Below are 18,269 nucleotides of genomic sequence, written 5' to 3' on the forward strand. Positions count from 1 at the left end.
CTGCAATCAGTGACTTTTCTAAAACCATCTGAGCAAAAACCCTCTAAATGGTTCCCATGATCCTTGATATAAAATCCAGGTTCTACCTCTCCAGCTTCTTTCTTGCCTCACCCCTTTCACATTCTAGGCTTTAGCCATAATCAATTTTTTTTTCCAATTCTTTTAATGTTCCTCACACTTGCTTATCTCCAAGGCCTTTGCCAAGCCATTCTTCTCCTTGGAAGACTTCCTATACCCTTTCCCTCTTACCTCAGTTAACTCCTACTCATCCTTCAGCTTCTGATTGAGAAAGCTTCTTCAGAGAACTTTCCCATATAGGTATGGGAATATGCAGGAACCTCATCTGTTTGGTTCAGAGCAATACCCCAAGTCTCTGCATAGTGTAAATCCCATAGCAGGCACTCATGAGATAGTTGTCAGATAAATTAAGTAAAATTTTATACAAATGTAATCATCACAGGCCCTGGAAATATGCTATCATATTATAAATTAATTCATGCGAAGCTATTAATTGCTTTTACATTTTGTAATGTGAAAAAACCCACAATGATGATGAATGGTAATATTCTCAGAAAATAATGATTAAGGAAACATTCTAAGTAACAAAGACTGTTGCATTTATCTGTTTTATATCACAGAGGATATAAAATCTCTAAAACATAACTTCCCTTTTTAACGTTTTTTTTCATATCAAATTTTTGTTTCTCATATACTGATTAAAATTACATTGTTAGAGTTCCCAAATTAACAACTTTCAGATCCACATTAGGTAAAAGTTAATCTTAGAATGTAAATTTATGATTAGCAGCTGTGATAGATGGAAGACATGACCACGTATTTTACACCTCCTCCTATCAAGAGATGGAGCCTGTTGCCTCACCTCTTGAATCTGAACTGGACTTAAGGCTTGCTTTGAATAACTTAGTGTGATGTTGTACAAGTTCAGGAGTCTAGACCTCTGTCTTTGCCTCCTTGGAATGGTCCCACCAACATGTACCGATGTCCAGACAAGACTACTGAATGATAAGCGAGAATTCCATCCAATAAACAACACCAAGGCCCCGATATGAAAGAGGCCAGTTTAGCCCCTCTAACACCAGCTTACCTGCCAATGACCAGCCACATGAGTGGGTCCAGATGAGCTCAGCAAACTCATGAAATCATGAGAAATCATACATGATAGTTATTTTAAGCCATTAAGTTCTAGGGTAGTCTGTTATGTAGCAAAGGCTAATTGAAATATTATCTAAATAAACTCTACTATAAACATAATGACTATATAAAATCCAATTTAAAAGCAAATCATACTAAAGATAATACTATTTTATTAAAAAAAAAAAAAAAAAAAAAAAAGCACTGACCCAAGAGGCAGGAGCAACTCTGCATTTTAGTCTAGGATAATCATTAGTGGTAAAATTTTGAGCAAGCACTTAAATCCCCTTGGGCTTGGTTCTCTTTCTGCAAAGTGTCACTGAGCAAGATGGTGATCATGATTCTTTCCATTAATAAACATAAAATGTGTGATTCTAGCATATATATTTCCAAGACTTACAAAGTAGCTTGAATGTTAATTCTCTTTACAAATGTATTATAAATTTTCACTTTTCCCTTCAAATAAGGTACTCTCATACACATAAAAAGTTTTCTACCTTCCCCTATCCAACTCCACTGCCCTCAGCACTCCAGAAAATTTACCTTTCTACTCTTGATACTCTCTATACACTTAATGTAAAGCTTTGTACATCCCCTCCAATCAACATTATATTGCTCCTTTTTACATAAAAATTCCTCCAAGTTCTTCCTCAGTGTCCAATTCCTCTCCTCTCATTTTCTCTTGAGCCCATTCCAATCAGATAACTGCCCCAACCGGCCCCACTGAGACAATCTGTGCATCAGAAGTCTCACTTTGCTTAACCCACTGGTGAAGGTTCAGTCCATAACCTGGCAAATCAACAACCTTTGACATAACTGATCACTCCCTCCTTTTTCTGTTTTATTCTGAAATGTACAGAAAAGTACATAAAACATATATATAAAGTTTAGTTCAGTTCAGTCGCTCAGTCATGTCCAACTCTTTACGTCCCCATGAAATGCAGCACCCCAGGCCTCCCTGTCCATCACCAACTCCCGGAGATCACCCAAACTCACGTCCATTGAGTCGGTGAGCCATCCAGCCATCTCATCCTCTGTCGTCCCCTTCTCCTCCTGCCCCCAATCCCTCCCAGCATCAGTCTTTTCCAATGAGTCAACGCTTCGCATGAGGTGGCCAAAGTATTGGAGTTTCAGTGTTAGCATCAGTACTTCCAATGAACACCTAGGGCTGAACTCCTTTAGAATGGACTGGTTGGATCTCCTTGCAGTCCAAGTGACTCTCAAGAGTTTTCTCCAACACCACAGTTCAAAAGCATCAATTCTTTGGTACTCAGCTTTCTTTACAGTCCAACTTTCACATCCATACATGACCACTGGAAACACCATAGCCTTGACTAGATGGACCTTTGTTGGCAAAGTAATGTCTCTGCTTTTCCATATGCTATCTAGGTTGGTCATAACTTTCCTTCCAAGGAATAAGTGTCTTTTAATTTCATGGCGGCAGTCACCATCTGCAGTGATTTTGGAGCCCAAATAAATAAAAGTCTGACACTGTTTCTACTGTTTCCCCATCTATTTCCCATGAAGTGATGGGACCAGATGCCCGATCTTAGTTTTCTGAATGTTGAGCTTTAAGCCAACTTTTTCACTCTCCACTTTCACTTTCATCAAGAGGCTTCTGAGTTCCTCTTCACTTTCTGCCATAAGGGTGGTGTCATCTGCATATCTGAGGTTACTGATATTTCTCCCAGCAATCTTGATTTCAGCTGGTGCTTCCTCCAGCCCAGCATTTCTCATGATGTACTCTGCATAGAAGTTAAATAAGCAGGGTGACACTATACAGCCTTGACGAACTCCTTTTCCTATTTGGAACCAGTCTGTTGTGCCATGTCCAGTTCTAACTGTTGCTTCCTGACCTGTATATAGGTTTCTCAAGAGGCAGGTCAGGTGGTCTGGTATTCCCATCTCTTTCAGAATTTTCCACAGTTTATTGTGATCCACACAGTCAAAGGCTTTGGCATAGTCAATAAAGCAGAAATAGATGTTTTTCTGGAACTCTCTTGCTTTTTCCATGATCCAGCGGATGTTGGCAATTTGATCTTTCATTCCTCTGCCTTTTCTAAAACCAGCTTGAAGATCACATACTGTTGAAGCCTGGCTTGGAGAATTTTGAGCATTACTTTACAAGCATGTGAGATGAGTGCAAGTGTGTGGTAGTTTGAGCATTCTTTGGCTTTGCCTTTCTTTGGGATTGGAATGAAAACTGATCTTTTCCAGTCCAGTGGCCACTGCTGAGTTTTCCAAATTTGCTGGCATATTGAGTGCAGCACTTTAACAGCATCATCTTCCAGGATTTGAAATAGCTCAACTGGAATTCCATCACCTCCACTAGCTTTGTTCATAATGATGCTTTCTAAGGCCCACATTTGACTTCACATTCCAGGATGTCTGGCTCTAGGTGAGTGATCACACCATCGTGATTATCTTGGTCGTGAACATCTCTTTTGTACAGTTCTTCTGTGTATTCTTGCCACCTCTTCTTAATATCTTCTGCTTTTGTTAGGTCCATACCATTTCTGTCCTTTATCGAGCCTATCTTTGCATGAAATACTCCCTTGGTATCTCTAATCTTCTTGAAGAGATCTCTAGTCTTTCCCATTCTGTTGTTTTCCTCTATTTTTTGCATTGATCGCTGAGGAAGACTTTCTTATCTCTCCTAGCTATTCTTTGGAACTCTGCATTCAGATGCTTATATCTTTCCTTTTCTCTTTTGCTTTTCGCTTCTCTTTTCACAGCCATTTGTAAGTTTAAATAAAGTTTAGTAGTAATAAGCAATAAGAAAGCAAACTCATCCAGATGAAGAAACAGAACACCACTACAATGCCAAAAGCCCCCTCATTACGGCTCTAATCACAAATCTCCCCCTCCCTCCACCCGCAACGTGACCATCATCTTTACATTTGTCATAATGATTTCTTTTAAAAAAAAGTGTTTTTAGCAACTAAGTAATGCATTTCTGACCAACATAGCTTAGTTTTGCCTGCTTTGCAACTTGATGGGATTGGAATCATACCACACGCATCCATTTGTGTCCACATCAATACTTACCATGTTTTTAAACTTCTGCCAACATGTTAAGTATATAAAGGTATCTCACGTTGTATTTAATGTGCAACTATTAAACATTCTTTTTCATATATTTACTAGCCACAGAGATTTCTTCTGTTGTAAAGTGGCTGCTCAAGTCTGCCGCTTCTCTGTTGGGCTGCCTGTCTTTTTACAATCGTAGTTCTTTACATTCTAGATACTGCATTACTTCATCAAATCTAAGCAATCAACAGCTTCTAAAATATACCATTATTTTACCCTAAAAAAGAAAACAAACCCTGGCAATTATAATTGAAATATTTCACATATTGCAAGATGCATTCCAATTGTAGAGAGGCTAAAATGTGAAATAATTGTGTCTCAGCACTGCAGTCTTTTGCCAGATATATGTGGTTGCAAATGGGGTGTTTCTGCTACAGAAATATGCTTTGAAATATGCTTTCTTCAAATAGTGCTTTCTGCAAAATCAGATACCAAAAATAAGAAAAGCTTATGGAGAAAATAGGATAGGGTTGATCTCTCAAACTCTACTACAACTCAGTAAACACAGCACTGGTAAAGCCAATAAGAATCCCAATGAAAAATATTAATACAATTTAGTAGATGTTATGTTCCTAATAAAAAATACTAGAGTAAATAAAATATTTTGTTTTTAAAATTTTCTATGAAAAGGTAGCTTGAAAGAAAGGTATAGAGGGTTGAGGACAATGAATAATAAAGACAAGGCAAAAGGTACAATCAATAACTTTAAGATGAAGTACTAGTTCAAATTGAGAAAAGAGGCCAAACTGAGGTGAACAGGCATCATACACAGTGAAACAAAAGCAACATTCAGCTGTGTTTGTATGTTCTGTGTTTACTTGCTGCTACTTGATGATAACACAAGATTGGCTAGAGAAAATGCAATAAGAACCAATGGTACTTCTCAGTTCAGCTGACATCTTTCTCCTACCTACTTACCTGCATTATTGAAACTTTGCAAAACAGAATCTTCTCTCACTGTGATTTCCTTTCACCTTTTATTTTTTTTTAATAAACAGTCCTTTGATGATAGAAGTTTTTCATTTTAATGTAGTCAAATTTATCAATTCTTTCCTTTAGAGCTAATGGTTTTGTGTTCTGCTTTAGAAATCCTTTCCAAGGCCATGGAGGTATTCTACATTCTTTTTAAAAAAGCATTACCGCTTTGCCTTTCACACTTAGTACCTTTAATGTACTGAAGCTTTTTTTTTTTGGTTTGATGGGAAGTAGTAGCCCAATTTCCTTTTTTTCCCCAAATGCTTATTCAATAAGATTTATTGAAAAAATCAGTATTTTCCCCTCTAATCGGCCATGGCACTCCTGTCACAGGAATCCTATACAGAAATGCCCATATGAGACTGAATGTCTACACCCCATTTACCTACTGACCATTCCTCACCTTCATCAATGTTGCAATTATTACACTGCTGTGATAAATCTTGAGATATAGCAGAAAAAGTTCTTGTTTTTTTTCTATTCATAGCCTTTCTCTATAAATTCTAGAATCAGGCTAAAAATGCTGAAATTTTTATTGAATTAGATTGAATCTATTAATCAATTTGAGGAGAACTGAAATCTTTACCATATTGAGTCTTTACTCCATGAACAAGAAATCTCTGTCAAAATATTTAGATTAATGTCCACTAATTTTACCTTACAGAGATCTTTACCCTTTATACTCAGAGATGAAGTAGGTATTTCAACTGTTTTTATGCTATTTTTATGCTATACATGGTATTTTTCTACAAATTTTCATTTTTTAGTTGTTGATAGTATGAAGGAATAGAATTACAGGAGCTGATTTGGTCACTTTACATAACTTATCTATAATAAACTTGACTAATTCTAATGGTATAATTTGCCCATAATGCAGTTCACTAATTCTCGTGATAGAGTTCTATGAATTTTGGGAACCGTCGCCCCCAAAAGTATCCTTGTGCCCTTTTGCAGTCTTCCACCCTATAGCAGCCACTGGCCTGTTGCCACTATAGTTCTGCCTTTAATAGGCACTCACATAAATGAAATCACACATTAATTTGATTTCAGTAGTGGTTTGTGTCTGGCTTCTTTCACTTTGCATGATGCTTTTGAGATTCATACAGTTTTTTGTTCAATATCCTTATATTACTGAGGGGTATTCCAATTCCACTGTATAGATACGCCAAAATTTGATTTTGCATTCACCGCTGGTGGACATTCAGGCTGTTTCCAGATTTTAGATACTATATAAAAAACTGTTGTACATTTACAAGTCTTTGGGTAGATTTATATTTAAATTTATGTTGGGTTAATGCCTAAGAGTAGAGTTGCCGGGTCATGATAAATGTATGCTTAACTTTATAAGAAAAAGTCCAAAGTAGACATACTACTTTGCATTCCCACAAACAATATATAAGAGCTATAGCTGTTTTACATTATTGTTTCCATGTAGGAATTCCTTTCTGGAGCTTCCTGACAGATTTACTTTTTCTAAATTCCAAGAAAAATGAGTTGAAAGGGAAAATGAAGAAGAAAAAATATATAGTTCTACTATGAGAATTACAGCTTAATAATTTAACAAAGAGATGCTACTGGTTTGAAAGAATCTATTGATATCCATTGAAAGCAAGAGCAGGAAACATTGAAAGCAGAATGAAATGTTAACACTGACATTTCCAGGGACTAGGACAAAAGCATAGGGGAGAGCAGCGGTCACAATCTATCCATCAGCCTTACCTGCAGCTGTTCCCATGCTGGAAGTGTGTGGTCAGGGCTCTGATGATAACAGTGGGTTGTTCTTACAAATATATACTGAAGGCCAGATAAGACCCTAAGTTGGCAGCTTCAACATGATTCTGTGTAATGTTTTTAACACTGGTCAGGGCATCCGAATGTTACCTGAACACTATTCAACAATGTTCTCTGATATTTTCCTCCATTTGATATTTGCTACAAGTTGCAGAGCTTTGTAAATAAGAGAAGTGCAAGAAGTGAATGCTGTTGTAGAACACTTCAGCCTGAAATCAGAAACTAGTCTACAATCTGAAGTAAAAGCAACATAGACTTCAATGGCAAAAACAATCAGGGCAAGAAAACAAGTACTTTCAGCATTAAAAAAGGACACAAGCTTATATGAATGATCACTGCAAAATGAAATATTTTTTCCTATGTCTGAATATTTGTTACCAAAGATCAAGGTGATCAGATAATGCAACTGATACTTTATGTGCTTCAAATTTTCATTTCAGGAGTGCAAAATTCAAATATTAAATATGTGAAGTATTATCTTCAAACTTTTAAATGATTTTTATTTGGCATTTATTTTGTGTTAGTGTTCATTCTTTTAAGACTTTGTTAGCAAATGCCTGTATCAGGCTGAGACCATTTAAAAATGTTATCAAAATCTTGTTATATTAATTTTTAATAATATTAAACCATTTGATTTTATGCTGCCATTTTCTCTCTTTAAGCCCTTGGTGCACTCAGGAGAAACCATCCCACACCGCAGTGTTAGGGCCATTGTTACTGCTCTAATGGTCAAGTGTGCAGTCATTAGGGTTCGCAAGGTATTTGGCTCAACTGGTACTTCGTCACAATCAGCCACAGGTTATACTAAGATTAAATGACGATATCACTTATCACAAATTATCAGCAACCTGCTTCCCACTGGAAGGAATTTGGCTCTGTGCTCAAGCCCGAGTACACATCCAAAAGCAATCTTAAAATCCCTTCTTGGAGCATCCGTCTCCTGGGACTGCTACCAGTACCAATCCTTTAACAGCCAGGGTCCAAGCAGGAGGAAGAAATTATATGGTAACTTGAACAAGGACTACCTTACGTAAAGAATTATTAACTATTTATAAAGAATTAACTAAGGCGGAATAAAAGAGAATTCTAAAGAGTATCATCCTAGAGTTGAACAAGAATACTCAAGTAAGGAAAAAACTTGGAAGAAAGAGATGCTCTCAAAGTCTGAGATTCAGACCTTTTTGGAGAAGGTGCATAGCAGCCCACTGGATGGTAGAGAAGTTTGCTGGGTGGCCTTGGGACAGAGCTGGTTCACTATCAGTGAGTTGAGGCTGGTGGGCAGGGTCTGCTGGAATACCAATAAAATTCACCAGCAAACTGCTTTGAGTGGAACGGACATGTAGCGGGGTGTTTTGGACTTACTAGAAAATCAGCTGGGAAACTGGCTGGGTTTGCTGGAAACCCACTGGAAAAACATTTGCAAGAGATTTTGCTGAAATCTGGGGAGCCTGCTGGGTTCCCCACAGAACTCATCAGGAAACTGTGAAGAACTCAGCTGGCACATGGGTGGAATTTATGAACCCACCTATGTGAGCCTGTTCCAGAACTCACTGCTGGGACTCCCCCCACTCCTACCCCTCACTCCCCTCCCTACCCCAGCCATGTGTACCACTGAACTTGCCCCTGGGTAGCTGACTGCTAGAGTGCTGCTGAAACTGAGTATCTTTTTGCAGGCAGAAGCAAAAAGAAAAAGGCACACTGAAGCCAGGAAAAGACGACTCATTTTCTCCAGTATCCTTCCTACACCTTCTACTGACAGAGCTCAACATTGTGCCAGATGGTAAGGAGAAAATGTGACAATATCATAAGTAGGCAAAAAGAGTAGATTTGAAGCCAAGAGGCTGCGAGTAATAAACTGGCAGACTAGTTTTCTGAGAGATTACATCATGAACTCAAGTTGAATTTTTGTCAAATGTTTTTTCAGCACCTATGGAGAAGATCATATGGCTTTTCTAGTTGGTTACTATATTAATCTTCACATGTTATACCAACCTTGCATTCCTGGGACTACTCTCACTTGGTCAAAATGTGTTATCCTTTTTCTATATTGCTATGTACTGATTTGCTAAAATAAAGGATTTTGAGCCTATGTTCATGAAAAATTTTGGTCTAATACTCTTAATGTTTTCATCTGGCTTTAGAATCAGGATAATGCTCAGATCATGGAGTGAGATTGGGAAATGTTCTAATTTTCAGAAGAAGCTGTATAGAATTGGCATTATTTCTTCTTTAAATATTTGGAACAATTTACTAGTACCATCTGGGCCTGAAGTTTTCTCTACGGGAAAATTAAAAACTACAAATTTAATTTCTTTAATAGATACAAGGCTGTTCAGTTCTTCTATTTCTTCCTGAGTGAGCATTGGTAGTTTTTGTCTTTCAAGGGGTTTATACATTTCATACGAGTTGTTGAGTTTACTGGCATAAGTAGTTTAGAAAATTCCTTATTATCCACTTAACCTCTGTAGGATTTTCAGTGATACTATCTCTCATTCCCATTAATGTTTATCACTTCTATTAATCTTCCAGAAGCAGCTCTGAATTTCACAGATTTATATTGTTTCTCTATTTTCTAGTTTATTGATTTCTGCTTTTTATTATTTCCTTCCTGCTACTTAATTTGGGTTTACTTTGCTCTTAAACTAGAAATTTAGATCATCAATAGAGATCTTTATTATTTTCTAAAGTAAGTATTCATTACTATAAATTTCCCTCTAAATACTGCTCTAGCAACACCCCACAAATTGATATACTGTAGTGAAATGTGTGATACTTTGTAATTTTTCTTGTGGCTTATTCTTTAACTCACAAGTCAGAAGTGTAGCAACTTAATTTCCAAATATTTGGAGATTTTCTATATATCTTTCTGTAAATGATTTCTAATTTAATTCCATTAGGATCAGAGATTGAAATCTTCTTAAATGTACTGAATCTTGTTTTATGGTCCAGAATATGATCTATATTTGTATATGTCCCATGTGCACTGCTGCTGCTGCTGCTGCTGCTGCTAAGTCGCTTCAGTCGTGTCCGACTCTGTGTGACCCCAGAGACGACAGCCCACCAGGCTTCGCCGTCCCTGGGATTCTCCAGGCAAGAACACTGGAGTGGGTCGCCATTTCCTTCTCCAATGCATGAAAGTGAAAAGTGAAAGTGAAGTCGCTCAGTCTTGTCCGACCCTCAGCGACCCCATGGACTGCAGCCTTCCAGGCTGCTACGTCCATGGGATTTTCCAGGCAAGAGTACTGGAGTGGGGTGCCACTGCCTTCTCCGCCCATGTGCACTAAAGAATGTATATTCCTGTGTTGTTAGATGGCATGCTCTAACAAGTAACAGTTAGGTCAAGCTGGCTGAAAGTGTTATTCATGTTATAATCTTGTTGATTTTTTGCTTACTTTCTCTAAAGCAGGTATTGATATCTTGAATGTAATTATGAAGTTTTCTATTTTCCTTTTAGTTCTCATTCTCATATCATTTCTATTCCATCTGAAGAATTTTCTTTACTATTTTTTATAGTACAAATCTACTGGAGAAAAATTCCCTCATCCTTTATTTTTGTCTCAAAATTTTATTTCTTTTTATTTTTAAGAATATTTTTACTGTATACAAATCTAGGTTGGCATCTTTTTCCTTCCAGCATTTTGAAGATAACATTTGATTGGCTTCCAGCTTGTACTGTTTCTGTTGATAAGTCTATAGTTAATTTATATTCCTTGTATGATCTCTTTTTCTGTCTGCCTTTCATATTTTCTCTTTATCACTGGTTTTCAGCGATTAGATTATGATGTACATGGACTTTTTTTTTTTTTAATGTTTCTACTGCTTGAGGTTTGTTGATACTCTTAGATCCACTGGTTTATAGTTTTCATTGAATCTGGAAACATTTCAGCCACTATTTTTTCAAATATTTGTTCTGCTTCCCCCACTTTGGCTTGATAGCATGCCATAGGTCAATATGAAGAGATCACAGTCATGTTCTGTCTGTAATCCAAGGTCTGAAAACAGATGTTACAGATATCTTGCCCAATTATTTACAGTAAGAGGGTAAACCCAGTATGAAGAAGTGCTTTGTGGCAAAAGTAGAACTGTCCCTCTCTCTCTGACTGACTGATTGCTTTTTAAAAGTTCACTTTTGTATTCTGTTTCCTCTCCATGTTTCTGTTTGATTCATTTATATTAGGTCTTCCAGTTCAGCAATCTTTTCTGTTGCAGTTTCTAATCTAATATGTTAAACTCATCCAGTGAGTTTTTGAAGTTCCATATAGTTCCTTTTTAAAATATGTATCTTGTTTTCTCTTCATTCTGTTCATTTTGTCCTTTAAATCCTTGAGCATATTTATGAGATAACTTTAAAATGTTTGGTATAGTCATTATCTGTGTCATTTTTGTGCTTTTTTTTTTCTTTAATCAGCTCACTTTTAATTATGAGTCACATTTTTTTTTGTTTTTATGCCTAGTAACTTCTTATTAGACACTAGACATTATGAATATGATGCTATTCAGTGTCTAGATTTTTTTGTCTTCCTTCAAAGAGTTCTTATTTTTCCCCTTTTTCCTCCTTCTCTTCCTTTATTTTTGCTGACTAGATAAGTTACATGCATATTCACTTGATCCTTTTGGGACTTTTTAAATTAAACTTTGTTAAAGTGGGTCTAAATTTATGGGCTCTTTAACACTACTAGTAAGCCATGACCCTTATGGGGTCTCTCCACTCAGGTTGGTTAGAACTCAAACTACTCTTGGCCCTGTGTAAACTCTGGGAATTGTTAACCTTGCAGCTCACAGAGAGCTCTTTGCCTGCTCTGTGAAGTCACGTTCTCAGCTTAGTATTCAGCAATAAATCCAAGAAGGCACCTATCCAGTTTGCCTGAGCTTTCTTCATATCTCTTCCTCTCTGATATTGAGCTCTGCAAATTTCTAACATTTCAGAATTCTTGAACACATATTTCTGTACCCTCAATTCAGAGTCTGCTAAACTCAGCCTAGGCTCTTCCTTCATGTGTTATAGCCTCAAAAGTGCCTCCAGGCAGAAAGCTGATGAAATTACAGGATTCTTTTGTGTGCAATCTCCATCCTATTCTCTTAGGGATCACAGTTGTGCTCTGTGCAATGTCTGACAACAGTAGAAGTCTCTCTCATTAATTTCGTTGTTTAAATTGTCTCAGGTTTTGTCAGTGGGCACCCCTACTAGGTGGCTTTTCTCCTAAATGTTCCTCTGATATGTTCCCCAAATTTTTTAAACATACTTTCCAATACAACTGGACATTCCAACCTCACCTTGCACTTTCCTTACTCTAGACTAGGAATCAGAATTTTCTCCAGAAAGATCTGGTATCTTTTAGTAAAGAATCACATTTAAAGACCAGATGTGACCATTCAATTTGCTAACTGCTACTGATGCATAAGGGCTTCTAGGTTCTTGGAAGGGTTTTATACAGTTCAATTTGTAAGTCAGAAGTTCCTATTAGGATCTGAAATGACTATAGCCGTGTGGAACTTATGAATTAAAACAAATAAACTAGAGCTCCTTTCTAGGGCAAAACCTCACACTGGGGAGAAACTGCAAAACTAGGACAATAAATGTAAGTTAAAAAGAAGATTCAAGTAAAAGTGGCAGAGGGCAGCAGAAAGTACAAGTACATATTTTTATTAACTTGCTTTAACAAGGAAAGAGGAAGCTCTAGAACTACGAAACTAAAAACGCTGCCCTGAGAAACTCCATGTGGGCAAAACACCCAGTTATTTATAAGGGAATAAAGCTCAGATTGTGTTCAGATATTTTTTATTTAAGAGCAATGCTTTATGCCAAAAGACAATTAGATAATTAAGACAGGGCTAGAAGTTATGAGCCAAAAATCTCATATCCATCCACACAAACCTTCAAAGTATAAAGATCATAGACAACTGATATAATGATTCTGTGAACCCTTCATGGAAATCTGGTAGAGAACAAGCTTCAGACAACCAGAATTATTGAAGAAATGGCAACATAGGGTTGGCAGTTTGGTTAAACATGTATCTATGGGGTCGCACAGAGTCGGACACAACTGAAGTGACTTAGCAGCAGCAGCAGCAAGCATAGAATGGAGAATAAATGATTATAAAGGGGAGAGTGCAGTACATAATGGTTGCTTGCATTACCAATATAGATATAGATCCAGGATCAAAAAACAGGGAGGATGCAGAAAGAATATGCAAAGGAGAGTAAACTTGCTGATTACCTTATATTTGTGGGAATAAAAGATTCCCTCAGGTCAGATGATGGGAGAGGGAGAAGGAAGGATGAAGAAGAAATGACTATATAATTTTAGTATTGCTCATAGTAGGACCAAATAAAAGGGAGGAGGAACAGAGTACCATATAAAGGTAGCCATTAGAATAAAGATATAACTCTTCCTAAAAAGAGAGATCAAATAAAATAGATTACACAGTGAAAGGCTTTTTTGTATAAGACTTGTATATAGGTAAAATGGGGATCCCGAGGTGATGCTAGTGCTAAAGAACCTGCCTGCCAAGCAAGAGACCCCTGGATCAGGAAGCTCCCCTAGAAGAGGGCATGGCAACCCACTCCAGTACTCATGCCTGGAGAACCCCATGGACAGAGGAGCCTGGCAGTCTACACTCCATGGGGTCACAAAGAGTCAGACACGACTAAAGTGGCGTAGCACGCACCCATGCGTATAGGTAAAACAGAAAAACATGACAAAACTGAGGCTAAAGGCATCACATCAATAAATATAAAGTTTCACACTGGCTACAAAATACAAAAACATGACAAAGCTGAGATGAAAGGCATTGATCAAGTCAATAAATATAAAGTTTCACACGGGGTACAAAGTTCAACACTATTTATAAAACACAGATTCAGAAAGATGAAAGAATAGGAAGATTTATTCTTTTTGGCAGATTCTTTACCATCTGAGCCACCAGGGAAGCAGAGTGAGATTCAGAAAGATAAAAGAATAAAAAGATTTATCAGGCAAATGCAAAAAAGGCAGGACTTGCAATTCTGAAATCTGATAAGGTAGATTTATAGGAGGATAGCATAGATAAGGGGTCATATTTTAAAACAAAAAGTTTTATACCGTGTTAAAAAGTCTAGACTTTTTAACATGTCTAGACTAACATGTAGTAAATAGGACCCTCTGAAGGATAAACTACAGATGTATAAGAATCGGATGTGCCCTAGGTATGAGTCACTACAGTTCAGTTTGTTTCTCTGTTATTTGTGTTTGCAGATAATTTCATTTTATATACTTCTATATATCTTATAAACCTCATAATATAATAGTGTGATTAACTTTAACCAGAAAAATGATTAAAAGTTTGAAATTAAAGCTTAAAAAACAAAAAAAAAATCAGATGTATACTTTAAAGATGGACTAGACTGAGGGGACATGGGAGGCAGCGGATACAGTTAGAATGGGGCAAAGGGACAAACACTGCTGAGTACCTACTTCAGATCAAGTGGTTTACAATTATACTCTCGCTTTAATTCTAATAGCTATATGAAGCGAGCCTTATGATTTCATATTTTATACATGGAGATTCTGAAACCTTAGGAAGTTTAAATAATCTGCCCAAGTGAACCAACTAGTATAATGCTAGAATCAAGATTTTTAAGTCAGTTTTACTTAGTTCTTTGCAACTACATAATGGCAAATTTTTGTTGTTGTTGTTTAAAGTCTAAGTAAGAAAGAGGGAGGGTCTACGATAGTGCAGAGAGAGAGGTATTTCAGAAGCATAATTAGGAAGGCTTGGTGATGAACTGGACATTTGTAAGATTAAATAACAAGATAAAGATATAAAGAATTCCAGAGATGGTGTAAAAGCTAGTATCCACAAGGAGCTACAAATATACTGAGAAGTAAAACAAATCAGAATGTCCTTTTAGGCCCTTTTATTTACTGCTTTTCTTCTTCCCCAGACCTACAGTAATTAAACCAAGTTTATGATTTATTATGTGCTTAAAAAAAAAAGCCAAAAACACAATTACAACAACAATCAGCTCCTATGAAAACTATTAAAACTGCAATCAATACACCAACATCTAGGTGAAAATTCAAAGGCGGCAGGCACTGCACGCTTCCTCCTGTTTTCCTTTGGGGAAAGGGCAGATTTTAAAATCAGTAATATCCTAATAATTAATATAAAATGTTTGTTCTCAGTATACAAGCATGGAGAACAAAAAGTCCTAACTGTATAGGTTTTAGAAATTGATTTATAGGGAAAAAATCTAGTTAGCAACACGTATATTTATATCATTAAATTCTTAAAGTCTAATGAATTTTTTTTAAAGTTACAATATAGAATCTGCTAGTTCTATTTTTAAAAACCAAACCCTTGAAAGTCCTCTGAAAAATTTTCTCTTTATCCAATTTTTATTTCATTCCAGTGCCCCAACTTAATCTTCACAGTTTCATATGAGATTCTCGAGAGAATTATTTCTAGATATTTGATTAAATAAAGATATCTTGGCCACATTTCTTTGATTCTATCTTATACTTACATGGAATGGTTCTCAAGTAGAGATTATCTCTGATCACTTGCTGCAGTTTATGGTCAATTGATCCTTTCTGAAACTGAAGACTCAGATAATGTCGCAAATCTTTATTAATGACTTTGCCTACAAAAAAAAATAAGACAAAATAAATAATTGTTAGGTTTCCAGTTAAATGTCAATGCTAGTTAATGATTACCCTTAAACCATTTAGCCATAAATAGGATAAAAGAAATCAGAGTATTTTATTCAAAATAACATAACTATACCAAACTATTATAGGTACTATAATTAAAATACACACCTGTAATATACAATGTGGGCACAATTTTACATGGTAAGAGAGGGAGGAGGTATGGGTCAGAGAGTACAACAAATATCCAAAGTTATTTCATTCAATCCCAAGACTTTAAGTACAATCGATAAACAGGTAAGTTTCAAATTCTTATCACGTCTCTATTCCTGACCTGACTCTACCAGACTCCAAATGCATCAAACTCCTTCATCTATATTGCAGATAAATAAATTTCAGATGACCAAAACAGAACTCTTAATTCTATCCTGTTCCATTACATTTCTCTCCTCTAATCTTAGAAAATCACGTCCTCTGTCTTAGAAAATTACCACAATGCTGCTGAAGCTGAAGCTCCAATACCTTGGCCACCTCATGCAAACAGTTGATTAACTGGAAAAGACTCTGACGCTGGGAAAGATTGAAGGCAGGAGGAGGAAAAAAAAAAAAAAAGAAGGAGGGGAGGGTGACAGAGGATGAGATGGCTGGACGGCATCACTGATTCAATGGACATGAACTGGGGCAAACGCTGGGAGATGGTGAGGGACAGGGAAGCCTGGCGTGCTGCAGTCACTGAACAAGAACAACAACCCAACAGAACAAGCCCCAAACCTAGAAGTCAGCCTCAATTTCTTCTTTTTACTTCTATCCCTCAATGCAATTAATTAGCAATTTTTGTCAGTTCTCCCTTCAACACATATCTCATAACTGCCTACTTCTATTTCCATTGCTACCACCCTAAACTAATCCACCATGATTTCTCACCTGGAATTCTGCAAAAACCTTCTAATTCATTCCCCTGCACCCATTTTTGGTTCCTTCCTGCTTCCACCATTCCCAAAGAAGCCAGAATGAGATTTTAAAACATAAGTCAGATAATCGATACTCTGTTCAGAACCACCTAATGACTTCTTGCTACTCTTAGAATATAATTCAGACTTCTAAACAGGGCCTAGCAAGCCCTACATGTTCCAGCTCTGACCATCTCGGACCCAAACTCACCCACTTTTCCCCCTCTCAAACTATGTTCCGCCCAAAAGTCCATCTTTCTCATCTCTAATAAGACAAATGGGTCCTATTCAGAACCTTCTGCCTATCACTAGATGGAACTGGCATTCTCTGTCCACGTGTTTGACTCCTAGATGCCACGTAAATGAGTAATAATGAAAGGTTTCTTCCTTATTTGTGGTGAAAACGGGAGATTAAAAAGAGGAATATTAGGGGTATCAAAAAAATATAAGCAGAAAAATAGGGAGCTGCAGTAATCTGGTAGCAGTGAATTTGTAATAATGGTTGAACTTAAAATGATTAACCAAGCAATACAAACACTTTCATTAGATAAGATTTCAGTAACTCAAAAAGAGCAATGCTAAAACAAAACAGATTATGTTACTGAATAAGAAATGACTGGTTGATTAAAATATACACTTTACTTCAAACAATATAGTTATGGCTGAATTAAATAATTTAAAAGGTTACTACAGATTGGTTCATTCTTTCAACTGTTATTTCATAACATAGCATTTCTAATCCTCTCTTCTCTCACATAAATAAATAAGCATAACCTGTATGAGACAGTACTAAAATAAGCAGGAAATCAGAGTGCTTCTAAAGTTTGGAGATAACATTCATGTTCTAAACTAATAAACACAAACCAAAAAGTCCCTGTTTTGCATTGTCAAAAATAGATACTGAGGAAGAGGGAACCTTGTGATCAAAGAAGAAAACCTGAAGGATATTTACAAGGATAACACTGAACAATCTGTGGTCTGAGGCTGCTTTTGTCAGGACATTTAGTGGCCCCACCAACCAGAGTCCAATTCAGATGGATTCATATTATTTCATTTTTTTAATTACAGTACTTATTCATTGTTGGGTAGAAGAAAAACCCAATTCATAATCAGTACTGTACAGTCACATTGCTTATGAACAAAACCATACCCAATTACAAGTTTATTAAACATTTTGAAAACTAGGTAAAAAGCATTTTGATTGCATTGTAATAATAACTATACAAAAGCCTTGGTGGATTGTTACGTAAGTGCTTGAAAGCGTTTAGTGATGTTTGTGGAGGTTTGGCTAGGGTTTTGACTAGACAGAGAATGAATCAGTTTTTTCAACCTAAAATAAATTATATAGACTTCAAAACCTGCTATCCAACATATTTTCAAAAATAGATTTAATCTAGATAAAGGATAATGCCTGTTTTATTAAAGAACACAATCTGAGTAAACACTTTTTAAATTCAAGGTTTAAAAAAGTTTTTGAAGCTTTACTATAAAATATGGCATGACTCAGAGAGATAACTATAAAATGCTAAAAACTCACATTGAGTTTTAATTTACCAATCTATAAAAACAACAGTCATTGAATTAGATGTAATTAAAGACAAAGCCATAATAAAAATCATGGATCACAAATTACAGCATGAGGGGCTCTCAACAGGGGAAATGAATTCAATTTCTGTTTCAA

At 36.4% G+C, this 18,269-nt stretch overlaps 1 protein-coding gene across 5 annotated transcripts in view; it reads right to left on the reverse strand.

The window, feature by feature from the left end:
• The window catches only part of MAGI3 (membrane associated guanylate kinase, WW and PDZ domain containing 3), a 262,326-nt gene that overhangs the window by 98,802 nt on the left and 145,255 nt on the right, over positions 1-18,269 (reverse strand). For all 5 annotated transcript variants that reach the window (XM_025289418.2, XM_025289417.2, XM_044944528.2 and 2 more), the window contains exon 2: positions 15,515-15,631. In XM_025289418.2, the coding sequence (XP_025145203.2) occupies positions 15,515-15,631 (117 nt within the window). The remainder of the gene's footprint in view (positions 1-15,514; positions 15,632-18,269) is intronic.

This window comes from Bubalus bubalis, chromosome 6, assembly GCF_019923935.1.
Source record: "Bubalus bubalis isolate 160015118507 breed Murrah chromosome 6, NDDB_SH_1, whole genome shotgun sequence".
Lineage (NCBI taxonomy): Eukaryota > Metazoa > Chordata > Mammalia > Artiodactyla > Bovidae > Bubalus > Bubalus bubalis.